This window comes from Brachycentrus maculatus, unplaced genomic scaffold (genome assembly GCF_059751285.1).
Source record: "Brachycentrus maculatus isolate JH-2025_06_01 unplaced genomic scaffold, ASM5975128v1 h1tg000012l, whole genome shotgun sequence".
In the NCBI taxonomy this organism is placed as follows: Eukaryota; Metazoa; Arthropoda; class Insecta; order Trichoptera; family Brachycentridae; genus Brachycentrus; species Brachycentrus maculatus.
This window is the reverse complement of record NW_028280766.1, coordinates 841,518-855,833: the sequence shown is the minus strand read 5'-3', so window position 1 is coordinate 855,833 and position 14,316 is coordinate 841,518. Positions and strand designations below refer to the sequence as shown.

General features: G+C 29.9%; 1 protein-coding gene across 1 annotated transcript in view; it reads right to left on the bottom strand.

Moving 5' to 3' along the window:
- Positions 1–355: 355 nt before the first annotated feature.
- LOC148313426 (GTP-binding protein Rhes) overlaps positions 356–14,316 on the bottom strand; it is a 43,389-nt gene continuing 29,428 nt past the window's right edge. The window contains exons 2-4 of the mRNA XM_088263370.1: positions 10,720–10,913; positions 4,119–4,305; positions 356–866 (exon numbers count right to left, since the gene is read on the bottom strand). Coding sequence (XP_088119496.1) covers positions 419–866; positions 4,119–4,305; positions 10,720–10,913 — 829 coding nt within the window. The 3' untranslated portion in view covers positions 356–418. The remainder of the gene's footprint in view (positions 867–4,118; positions 4,306–10,719; positions 10,914–14,316) is intronic.

Here is a 14,316-nt window from a genome sequence, read left to right as displayed (position 1 = left end):
GATCGTTTCGCATTGTTATGGTTTTTGAAATAAATTTGAAAATCCAAGTCAAAACAATTGTCAAAAAAAATTTTGGCGAAAAAAATTGTTTTAATGATAAAATTTATTTGACCCTTAAAATCAGTGTTTGATTTTAATATTAAAAATACAAATTATTACTGAAGTGAGCAGGTACACCTAAAGCCGTTTTATACATTTTTCAACAAGTGAGTACTCATATTTCTGATATTTAAAGTGATTTCAAGTAAATATTAATAAAAATGTCATAATGTATTTAAAAAAAACTTTAACTCATTAAAAAAACTTTCAATATATCTTGATACTAATTTTTTGAGCACGTTGAGAATTATAATATGTAAGAATGATAATTAGATTCATTTAAGGAGTAAATTTGAATTTAAGTAAAAGCACTGAAATATTACTGCAACACGCAAGATTTCCCGTCGTTCTGAGAACCATTTCTGACAAGTCTATTAAAACTAAACCCTGGACTCCCTCCCGGCCCTTCGCCGTCCCCCATGGAACAGGTTTTGGTCCTCATGATCATCAGGTCAGTCCTGATGCTGGGTCTCCTGACATTAGGGGCGACCACCCCGCAGGCGTCCGACAGCCTTCGCTTGATGGAGAGGGTGCACATCTTGGACCTGTGGGTAGGTACGTGGGGGGGTAATGTGCAGGGGCTGCCGAACGTCGTGTTCACCCTTTTGTGGTGGTTGGGAGCCATCTCCAAGGGGAGGTTCGCGACTACGAACAGATCGTAAAACAGATCGTCCACTTTCAAATTCTTCTTTGCAGACGTCTCTACGAAGACACAGGTTGAATCTTGAGTGGCGCAGTACGCGGCGGCCTCTTCAGGTAGAACGATTCTAAAATAAAACTTTTCATGAATAAAATTTCATTTAAACTTTAGTTTTCTGAAATTAAATAATTAACAAACATTTTTTCCAGGGCCGAACACATTTCAGTCATGTGAAATACAATATAATCGAAATAATAAATCATTCAATTTTCAAATGATTTTGATCATACATTGTGGCACATTTTACAAATTTTGTAAATAAATTTGTCTCTTATTACTTTAGTTTTAATTTTTTTAAGAAAAACACTTTTTAAGAAATAATATTTTTCAGAAAAAATAATAAAACAAATTTATGCGGTGAACGCAGTTCTAAAATTTGAACAATAACAATAACAATTGATCATTTGTACTTTGTGGCATATATTTTGAAAATTTATTTGTTTTTTACTACTTTTATTTTTATTTTTAAACACTATTAAGAAAGAACGATAAAACAGAATTTTGCGGTGAACGCAGTTCTTAAATTTGAACAATATAGAAGTTCCAAGAATTTGAGTAGATAGTTGTCAATCATGGGTAGAATTGGTGAATGTTACACGTATGTAAAGTGATCACATAAACCAGCCTATGACGGCCGTAAGTCCCGTAAATGCCCAGACTTCCATATTCTTCTTCATCTATGCTAAGATGTAAAAAATAATATATGATTTTAATAATGACATTCTACAAGTACGTTTTAAAAATAAAATGTTATATCGACCACGATTAACATCAATATAAAACATAAAAAGATCATGTTTGTTATTGTTTATGTTTTCAAAGATTTGTGTCATCTTCTTTTCTCATAATATAATAAGTACCTATATTGAGCGAAATAAATTTCAGAAATTCGTTAGTAAATTTCGTATGACGTAATTGGATAAATGAAGATAAATGAATCCAATTATTTTCGCTAAGTACCAACCGCTGAAATGCTAATAATATATTTGTCATCCTCTTTAACTTAACCGCATTATAATCCATCCTAGAGATTAAAACAAAATAATAAATTGCAATATTGTGTATAAGAAATATCGAAAAAAGATAAAACTTATACAATAAACAAAAACATAAACAAAACAAGATAACTCCCGCGTACCTACCGTATAAAAATATATGTTGCCCAGTAATATATTTTTTTAAATGTATATCCTGGTACTATCAAAAACAAAAAAGAAGAAAAAAGACCCCCTCTAAGCCCAAGAGCTCAGTCTCTTTTTTAAATAGGCTCATCGCAACTAAAATTAAAGGATTGTATTAAATAGAAATGTAAATGAGTGAATTGAAAAAAAAGAAGCAATATAAAATTAAAAAAATATATATAAATGTGTTGATTAGTTTATCCACTAACTATTTATATTCATGTTTGTGTACATACAACACATATATGAATAAAACACTGTTTATAATAATGCCGAAATAAAAGCTTTAATGGCAGCATACGATGAAGTTCCGGTTAGAACCACAATGTTTTAAATTGATAAATGGAGTTGGCAAAAAAAGCATGAATGTAGGATTAAAACAGTTGAAACGCGATCTCTTAGATAAATGTGGGGCAAAACGATTTATGATAGATTTTCGAATGGTGATTTAAGGAAAGAATGCAGGGCTAAGATACGCAGTATCGATAAAATTAAGAAACGTGTTTTGAGATGGTTTGGGCATGTGAAAAGAATTAGTGAAGAAGAAAAAAGAAAACAGAAAAACAAATTTATGAGCCAAACGTAGTTGAAAAAAGAAGCAGAAGAAGACCAAATGAAACTTGGAAAGATCAAGTATTTAAAAAAACTTGAAATTGATCTAACAAAAATATTTTTTTAACATCTTTTGTTCTCGAAACTAGTCCTGTTTATGATATATAAATTAACTCAAAAGTGGTAGTTAGTATACAAGTGTTTTATTTCTTTTTTATTCATTTTAATGTTTTTTTAAACAAAAAGTAAATGAAACCAACTTAAAAAGGTACGTTTTTTAAAATGATTATTACTTATACATATTTTGAACCCAAAGTATCGAAGGATTCTTAAGAACTGAGTATGAATGAGAATCGTCAAATTATTCGTAGACCGATTAGTTCAACTCGCTGGAGGACAATTCCAATGAATAATCTGCCGATAACTTGTAGAAATTTGTAGTAACTTAACTTGCCGAAGAACAAAGTTGTCAGTTCTTACAAAGTTGAGATCCGAACTATTCCATTTCGAAGCAAATCATCCAACTCAAAGTAAGAAGCCTATAAATGCAGAACGGGGTAACTTTCTCAAGTTAGTTCCGCTATCAGCGATACATAAATTGATTCCTTGAGTTCTTCTTTTTTTTCCTTCTTTTTCTTCTTTTTCTAGATCCTCAGGATCTGTAGCTCCGCTTGTGGATTGAGATGTTGACTCCCAGCTGTCTTTCCACCTTTTTTGTGGTTTGCCTGGGGGTCTGCGTCCTTCAGGGATTCCTTGAAGGGCGATACGTGGAAGTCTGTCATCTGACATTCTGTTAACATGATCATTCCAGTATCGCCTTCGTTGTCGTCCCCATCTCACGATATCTTCCGTCTTACATATGCTCCGGATGTCGGTATTTCTTACTCGGTCGTGTAATGTGTTTCCGATTATGGATCGGAGAGTATTCATTTTAAGTTGAGTTGTTGACTATAAATAGTTTCACTTCAGCAAATTTTAATATTATAGAGAATATATTTTACATTTTATCCAAATAAATTTTATTCATATTTATAGAGTCAATCCAATAAAATGCCCGACGCAGTATTTTGAGCATAAAACGATCAGAAGAAGTATAAAGTATGTGATGTTTCTTATTGTTATTGTTATTTTAATAGGCTATTAAATTTAATTGAATGAGTACGCTTGATTTTAATGTTAAAATAATCATATTAAAGAACACTTTTTGAGTTTATTTACGGAAACACGACTTTTTTCAGGAACTACAATTTTTTTCTATGTCACCTGTTGATGAAAAAAAGTTCTTGATTTTTTTTTTTAATTCATAAAAATTATTATTTGTATGTATTTTTGTATTCCATAAAGGTAAGGAAAAATCACCAAATAATGTGATAACGTTTTAATTTTCAAAGATATTTACATCATGTTTATTTAAAATTTAATGTATTATTTATTATTAATTTAATAAACAAACAAACTTATTACTAGGTAATAAATTTTGTGTTGTCTTTTCCAGTTTTATTTTTAACCTTGTTTCTACCCCATTAACTTTTGCTCCTAGGAGCACATAAACGTAATGGAGGTTAATATACGTAGTTTTATATTACCTTGAGTCCTTATCGCATTTGTTCCCGGCAATAGCCATAGGAACCCTCGGGACATGTCTTTTGCTCGTTCTACCCCCACTGTTGGCGGCTGCACTCATCTTCGTCTCGAGTATCTGCTCCCGAAGTCGTATAACTTCCTCGAAAGACTCTCGACTATCCATACTGAATACCAACACGAAGAGGTCACCTAAAACAAGAGATTATTAAACATCCACTAGGTTAGAATTCAGCTTAATATTTATGCTAATTTAATAGCCCACAAAGCGCCGTTAATACGATGTATAAATAATAATAAACTTTTATTGTGGTGGAAAATGCGAAATTGTAGTAATTAAAAGTGCCTTCTTTATAAAATACCTACAAACACATGGACCTTTCCTCGAAAAATAATCGTAAATAACAGTAATTTCAAAACCTTTTTTAAAAATCTGTTTTGTAAAAATACATTCACGCATTACCTGGTAAAATCACACATTTTTAAGTAATAAAAAGGCAATCCAAAGATCGAAGTAAATATTCACACAGGTTGTTTAAAAAGTAGCTTTGTTATAAAATCACAAGCGTATATATGTCGTATTATAACTCATTATAACGTCAACAGGTTTCGAAGCTAGCAGCTTCTTCCTCAAGTCTTAAGGATAGATTAATTTACTTCGAAATTAAAGGAAGTTATAATTAAGTTTAAATATGTAAACTCGTATTGAGTGATTTGATAATAAATAAATTTCATAGTTATAAAATATAGAATTACAAAATTACCGCTTCAAATATAAAATCAATAGTATTTGTAATTATTATAGTATATTATAGTATTTGCAAAAACGAATCCAATATGCAATTATTCATAATTTAAAAAGGCAAAAAATTATGTGAAGTACATTTAATACGCATGGTATAAAAATACATTACCAATCATTTTACCACAAATAATAAGAAATTTCCTTCTTAATAAGCTTATCATCAATGCTGAGATAATAATAAAATTTTAGTAGTTTTTAAATCAAATAATCAGAAAAGCTTTGTCAGCGGGTAGGATAGTAAAGATAGAAAATATAATTTTGAAAAATACATCACTAAAATGCAGACTAATTGAAAAAAAAATCTTGAATTCACTTTGCAATGGACATGAATCGAACATCTACGTTTCTACGTCCGGACACCTTTCTGTTAATATTACTAAATTCATATTAGTATACCTTGAACTGCACTGACTCTTTGACCTATAGTATGATACGATAGTATCTATGTAATTAAACTTTAAAATTTGAAATCTAACTGTTTTTAATTTTTTATTGTCTGCGATCTGATTCCTACATCTGGTTCTTATGTTGTTAGTTTTAAATATATAAATATACATTTTTTTTAAAACATATTACATACATAAGTCATATATATAATATTCCCGATGAGAAATTTCTATTTCTCATTTTGGGACAAGGAATTGAGGTTAACAAGACTGGAACACAAATAATAAAGTTACAAAAAAGGTTTTTTTTAAATAACCAAAACTTATACATGGCAAAATATAAAAACAATTAACAGGTATAATCAATAGGCATAAGAAGCATATTTAAAAGAAATAAATGATTATTATAACTATTGTCCGCCTCCGTAGTGTAATGGCCAGCACGCTCGGCTACCGTTCTGGAGGTCCCGGGTTCGATTCCTAGGGGGAGGGGTCAAATAAATATAAGTGATTTTTTCACTGTAATATTTATTCAATATTACCCTGGACTGGTACCTGAAGCGGAGGGCTGATCACCTTTCCTTCATGTGTAAACGATCAAGATAACACTGCGTTTATATGAAGCAGTGCCCTATGCACCATTGGGGTGCGGATAAAGGTTTTATTATTTTTTTATTATATGGAAAAAAATATTTAAAAATAAATAATGATAATAAAAAATAATTCAGTTTTATTTCTGGAACTATACAAAAAACCTGCCCTAGAGTAGGTTTGTGTGAAATGTATCGTGGCTAACTTAAAATAATATACATTATTAAAATTTAAATTTTCAAGAGTATAATCTGGTTCCAACTTAATTGTATTAAGCATCCTTATGGGCGAGTGGGTTGAACTGGGTAGTAATTTATACTAATGTATTTTTCGCAGATTCTTTCTGGGTACACTTTTAAAAGGCTAGGCATAAAACACTCCTTACAATGAAACAGTGGTGATCAATATTCGTTGAAGGGATTTAAGCATCGAAACTCTTAAAAGATTACTTAATTAAATCAATTTAAAAATACAACTACGAGTTTACCTACTCTTTTCAATTTTCAATTTGTGTCTCCGTAAAAAATTGTAGTATTAAAATCACATTTTTTTACAACAGATAATTTGGATGCTTAAACTTTTTTATTACATTTCATTACTTAGCTCTTGAAATTAACAAATTGAATTCAAAATACTTGCGTTTGAATTGCATAAAGTATGTATTATCAATTTAGGGTTCGGATTATATTCATTGTAACTATTAGTCCTAAAAGGCCTAATAGTTACAATGAATATAAATTAATCTAGTTTTATTGGAAATAGCCCTCTGATCCCTTAGGTTTTGTTTTTCTTATTTTTCTACTTTTCCTATTTCCTGCCATAAATTTTAAGTAAAAACTCTTAAACATAATAAGGTAGTTATGTAGTTAATAAATGTAAATGTATTCTATTGAACCAAAATTGTAATGGTTTATCTATTTATTAATTTTAATACAACATCGAACATAAGGATATCGTGTAAAAGCTATTGTTAATGACAGTTTGGACTTTAAACTTCGTATAAATATTTTTTTTAAAAACACTTTTCAAAACTAAATTTGAATCTCAAAGCAACCTCCTTCAATCGAAAGCAATATGCTAAAACAGCCTTTGAAATTAATAGTCGGCTTTTGCATTTACACGGCACCAATGCAAATGAGGTGTTTTCGTTAAATCCGATTGTTTTTATTCGATACTAGAGAACGTCAGGGCTCGTTTATTTTGTAAGCTTTAAAGCTTACGTGTGCTTGTTTTACATGCTTAAACTGGGTGCCCATGAATATGCCAGGTGGATAAATTTAAATCCTATTAGGAAGCAGGGACTGGCGTGCAGATTTTCGAATTTAAATTTTTCGGTGACAGCGCATGTTTGTGTAACTCAGATGCATAATTTAAGCAAATATAAAGTGACCTCGTTTAAAAATATGGTAAGTTTTATATACCCTTCGTACGAGACCTTTACGTTATATTATACGAGTTTAAAAAAATTGATCTTTTCGTACTATACATCATGTAAAGTGTGTTTAAGTATAAACGTAGTAAAATACATGAAAAGTAATTGGGTTTTTACGACTTAAAACTTAATTAAAAACTTAGTTTTCATTTTGGTACGCTTGTAAGATATTTTTCAGAACATGATAACTTGTTTTCTGTACAGAAAATGTTAATTTTGAACAAGATGTATCAAAATATTATAAGTATCTTCACGTTTTGCACGTAATATTATTTAAGTAACATTTGAACCTTTCTGATAAGAAGAATAAAACATCGAAATAAAATGAAAAACTACACAATAAAATATTTTTGTATTTAAATCTCCATTTGGCTTTTTTTTAATTATATGTATGCAAAATCATAATTTTTGAAAGAAACGAATATTGATCTGGGCAAGTAAACTGAACACAATCTACTCATACAAGTATGTCTTTATCGGGTAAATCATAAACATGTATGTACATTAGAGATTTTTATGGAAATAATTATATTAGTAAACAAGGAATTTTATTGCCTTTACTTTTATAACAGAATAAATCTTTTGACGGTAAGTCGCAGGAGCAGGATTTTATAGTCCTATGAATTTTCGGAAAACTCGTATGTCACTTTTCACATTACAACCCTAAAGAAACAATTTTAATAATTCATGTTTTATACCAATATCCTTCTTGCTTGCTGTTTTTCAAGAATTTTGGATGTTTTATCACTATGGAAATATCTTATTTTTTGTTTGCACTTATGTTAGATATTATCATTTAAATTGTTTATTGAGTATTAAACTTATTGACGTTCCCAGATATTTTAATATGTTTGTATTTTTACTACATAATACGGAATAAATTCAGGTTCGAAACCTACAGCACGGTAACCAAATATGCTAACCATTACTTTATGGAGGCAGAAAAACATGAAAAACTGAAAGTTTTTCATGTTTTTCTGCCTCCATAAAGTAATGGTTAGCATATTTGGTTACCGTGCTGTAGGTTTCGATTTTAATTCCCATAGGGGTTAAGGTTATATTAATTTAATATCACCCGGTACTAGTATCTGTAAGGAAGGTCTGATCATCCTAACTTTATGTTTTTAACAATCAATGTAATACTGCGTCAATGTAATGCAGTAAATACCCTTTATGCTATTTGGCGTGTAAAAAAAAGGTCTAGAAAAAGAAGATTTTCAAGTTTGGTTTAATGCTGTTTCTTTGCGAAGTCCACATTTAAAGGCTCTAGGTCCCAATTTCCATTTTCACGAAGGTAAAAATAAACACAAATGAATTTGACTCTTAAATTAATGCAATATGATAATACCTGAAGAGTAGAGCGATTATCTTTACTTCATGTATCGACGATCAAGATAACACTATTTCTATACAATGCTGTACTCTATACACTTTTGGTGCGCATAAGCGTTAAAATAACAAAAAAATGAAGAATTGATTTATTCAATGTGCCTTAAAAATGATTTGGTAATCTTCATAAATAGAAAAGTGTGATCTTTACATTACTAAATATAGACATTTATGAATTCAAAAAGTTGTATCGAGTAACACTTGTATCGAGAAATTACATCTCACGTTTGGTTGTCAGACATAATTTCGAATATCTCGATATAGACACAACGGTGACACCAATTAAACATCACAAAAGTGTCTCTTTCAACGAAAAATTTAGTCAAAGCACGTAACAGGGAGAAAATATAAAACTTTCCTGAAACAGTTGTTGTCTTTAAACGAGGCAGTACAGATTATTATGTTTCATGATAAAACAAAGGCAAAGGACAAATATTCAGAGATGAAAGTACATTAAGAGTAGTCAACACGTACAGGGTATAAAAGTCGCAGAAACCATTGACGAAAACGGCATAGGAACATGGGCACCCTTTACGGATCCGTGCTTTCAAATTAAGCAAACAAGAGAGCTTCCACTGGTGCTTGAAAGATCCGAAGCTTCATTCATCCGTGCAAATACTTTTTTTTTTTAAAAAAAAGAAGGTGGCCATTAAAGCTTCGGGTATCCATATAATACGCATCCCTCAACTGACAATTTTCGGATGATTTTTGATATTCCTTAATTTCCTTTGTTTGGCGGTTTCAGTGACATTAAATTATTCTCGCTGAAATGTGAAACGGCTGTGAAAATGGATCTTCATAATAAATAAACTAAAAATTACTATTTTCACTGAACGTATTTTTTGACACGTAAGATGACACTTCTGCTGGAGTAATAAAATTAAATATTATGATTATTGCCATTGCGTAGACTAACATTCTAGTACCTTTTTTTACCTATGACAATAAATTCAAGATAATTGTTATTGCTTTGATTATTGTTTTTAAACAAAAGACAATCAATTATATTTAAGTAAATAATGATTTTGTCCACTTCAGTAGTAGTGGTCAGCGCGTTTAACTATTGTGCTTGAGGTCCGGGTTATATTCCTAGAGTGGTCAAAATGAATATGGGCGATTTTCACTCTCACATTTATCTCACCCTGGACTGTTAATAGAAAAAAAGGGCTGATCACATTTCTTTCATGCAATGAATGACCAAGATACCACTACATCGCTACAATGTAATGTTTTGTGAACTATTGAGTGCGGATAGCTTAAATAATAATAATAATGATTGATATATCGTTGTCGTACAGGAAAAAGTGACCAACTAACAAAACGTAAAATGTTAAGGAGGGCATTCAAGTCACTTTTGCTCGGCAAGAAAATAAACAGTTAATTAAATGCAGTTAGTCATTTTTAACAAGTCAATATATTATACTTCCAAGTTTAAAATCGCTTTGGGATTTTTTTCAGGGCAGTACTAAGCAAGTTAGATATCAAATAGTCAACAATCGCGTTTTTGTAAAAAAAATGCACTTGGTCACATTTTCCTATATGACTACGATATATGTATTTGAGTTTTTCAATCATTGAATTTTAAAAATACTGATTTAGTTCTTTGTGTATCCATTTCTATCATAAAAAAATATGTGTCTATATTTGTGAGTATGTATTACTCAAAAAAAAATTTTTTTTTTGATATCGGGTTGGATTGTGGTCCCGTGGTTAGTGTCGCGGATTTTCGAGTCAGAGTTTCTCGGTTCGAACTCACTCTACCACAATTTGATACATATTTCTAATTTTAAGCCGCTAGGGTCATTGGAGTAGCGTGAAATTGAAGTATTTTTGTAAATAATAAAAACAAAAGTTTTCCTTTTTATTATATCGGATTAAAAGCGATATTAAATAATCATTGTAATATCTTATATTTTTATTTAATAAAAAACTGAATATCGTTCGTTTAAAATGAAATGAAAGTCACGAGTGAATTTGCATAAGAGATGATAAATACAACTTACCAGTTAGGAAACTAAGCCTTCTCATGGCCGGAAACGGGTGGTTTCCGGAAGTGTCCAGTAAGTCCAGCTGGTAAATTTCTCCCCTTATTCTATACAACTTTCTGTGAAAGTCCTCTATAGTTGGAGTGTAGCTATCTTCAAACTTTGCGCCGAGAAATCTGGCGACGAGGGACGTTTTCCCAACGCGTGCTGACCTGAAAAAAAAAGAAAACGAATTGTAAAAAAAATATAATGCTTAATTATTCACAACCAAGCATATTTCCCAAAAAAAGTTACATAAAAATATAAAATATTGTAATTTGGCTAACCTCATCTAAGTGCTAGCGATAACATGTTTATTAAAAGCTTTTTTGATGCGAATCCATGAACTTTATATTCCAATAATTCCCATTCAATTAGGTGGAGTTTAAAAACCAGTTCACAATGGATTACTTTTAATGTTAATTTTAAAATATTCCAAATCGACATTTATTTAAAAGATTTTGTTTTAGATACATTTCTTTTACTCTAATAAAAGAACGACTAATTGAATTGATTTTATTTTTTAATTTGAGTTCATATATTTAGCTTTTGTACTGACATTTATTGGTAGAACTGCATTTTATAGAATAAAATAACAACTATGTAATTTTTTTTACATGAATTTTATTTGACCAGCAACTGGGTTTCCACACCAGTCTAATGATATCGGTTACGACGAAACCCGGTTGCTGGTCAAATAAAATTCATGATAAAAAATTACGTACTTGTTATTTTATTCTATGAGTTCATATAATTAGATATTACTTTACATTTTGAACAAATTTATAATAAATAAAAATTCAATCTTGTAACTCCAAACATCCATGTTAGTTTTTTGTACGTTTTTGCTTTATTGGATTATTTGAAGATATTTAAGTGGTATTATACAAAGTAAACGATGTATTGAGTTTTTTTTCAGTACACGCGACTAGTTTCAAAAACTACAGATACTTTCATCAACAGATGATTACAAAAACCTGTTCAAGTTTAGTAATCACCTGTTGATGAAAATATCTGTTGTTGTTTAATGAAATAAAACTCAATAAGGAGTATCATACAAGTTTTATTTGAAATAATCAAGTAAAATAAATAAAAAAAAGTGTTATACTATTATACGAGTACCACTTAATAATGCCTTTAAAATACAAAACATGTCATGTTTTTTTTAGTTTAAATATATCTTTGTATTTAAATAATTAAAAACATATAATAAACACATCAGTTTCACTGCAAATATGGTTTGAAGTTGAAAACCATTGTGATCGAGTGTTTTGCAAAAGACACCCTACCAAAAACTGTACGTAATGTGTAAAGGCATTTTCTTTGTTGGCAACTGCAAATATTTGCTTAAGGTTAAGTTGATATTTGCATTCGACGTGACACTGTCGTTCGACGGTCGGGAGGAACGGTAAACAAATTCTATCCAACAGTTGCGTGTTTATTCGCACGCTATAATGGGGTGTGTTGTTAAACGTTGAACTTTATATCCGGGTAGACTTTACACCTCGGTACTAATTTGCCGAAATTTCAAATTCGTTTAACCTATGGTGGCCTATTTATTTGCTGATTAATGACATCACGATTACACCCAGGAAATAAAAAAATATTAATGAAACTTTTTTCAATTTATTTGAAATTATTCACACATACCCGCTCATACACACAGCACATACCCTATTTTATAACTATATAACTAATATAATAACTGTTTTAAATAGTCTAAGACCTGATTTTTGATGATATTTTCTTAAACTTAAAACTTTAAAAGATTTAAGATTTTAAACTAACAAATAAAGTTTTCATTTATGTAGATTAAATTCCAGCGTGGAACCATCCAGACTCCCCGACATCGCACTATACGGCCAACCCCATGGTAGACGACTTCTGGGCAGACCACCAAAGAGATGGGTCGATAGCTGGGAATCGACATCGCAGGAGGCTAATCCCTCTTAAAAACAGGCCATAAGACCTACACCAAGATGAAGAAGAAGTGATTCCAGCATCATTACGCGTTATAAACTCTACATCTACTTAATAAACCCATCGATTTTCATTTCATATTTACAACTTAACATAAGTATACAGTACTTATCATACATTCTTTTTATCGATGTGAAATAACACTAAAGAGGTTTATTGTCTTTGAAATTCATATCATAAATGAGAACACTTATTACTACGATAAAATATTTTTATACCTTCATCATACATAAAGAGGTCATAAAAATTGTATAAATTTTGAGTAAAATCGTCACATAATGTATGATACTAGAAATAATGGCAAAGTGGTAGCTGTTTTAAAGATGGGAAAAATCGCGCTTTGAATAGACAATAAAAAACGAATGAACCATATTTTCATAGATCAAAGATTTTTTTATGGACTATCATCATTTACGAAAATAAAATAAAATTTACGTAAGTTATGATATGGTTATTCACAAAGTGCGTTAAATATTCCATGTATTTGAAATCCGGAAATAAAATGTATTTTTTTTTCTTGGATTCTATTTTATTTTTATAGTAAAGAAGTATGTTTGTAAGAAGTAAGAAGTTCCTTCATAACTTTTAGATTTATTTTTAAAAAATTACAATAAAATTGATTTTTTATTTATTGTTTCGGCATTAACCTTGTGGTAAGACATGTTACAATGATTAAAGAAAACACTTCGTTTTTTACCACTTGAGTTTTATTATAGACTACATGTTTCAGAAGTTAAACTTCCATCATTCAGGTCTGTATAATAACAGTTATTATACAGACCTGAATGATGGAAGTTTAACTTCTGAAACATGTAGTCTATAATAAAACTCAAGTGGTAAAAAACGAAGTGTTTTCTATAACCATTATAAAATTGATTGTTTTAATATGAAAATAAAATAATTTTATGAAACCACTTTTGAGTTTATTAATATAAACAGGGCTTATTTCGAGAACTACTGTTTTCATCGATATATGTTTTCATCAACTGGTGAAAATACAATCATTCTGATTTTTTATTTTTATCATTCTAATTTTTATCAAATGATTTCACATTTCAATGAAATTCAGCTTGCAAACATTTTGAGTGTGTCCAAATACTTGTTCGCAAATCTAGATTATCTCCAACTATAGGAGCTATTTTTCATATTATTTTTTGACATCTCAACAAAGATGAAGTAGTGTGGTTATCAATTATGGGTAGAATTGGTGAATGTTGCACGTATGTAAAGTAATCACTATAACTTTAACTTTATTATGTTATTTATTATGTTATTATTAATATATATTATTATTAAAATGTTTTTATTAAATTTCATGACTTATTTTAATTTTATTAATAATTTAACTTAGAAGATTTTTTTATTATTTGTCTTCTAGATATGGTGTATTCATATTTTGTGATGTTATAATTATAATTTTGTTAATGTCTAACAAATAAGTGACTAATTTCTACGTTTTAGAAATTATTGCTTTAATGTTATTTTGAAATTAATTATTGCCTTGAACCCCTATCAAGCGCAGATGGTGCGAGTATGAATACAATATCAATTATAAAAACCTTTTGGGACTATTCAAAACCCACGTCATCCTTATAC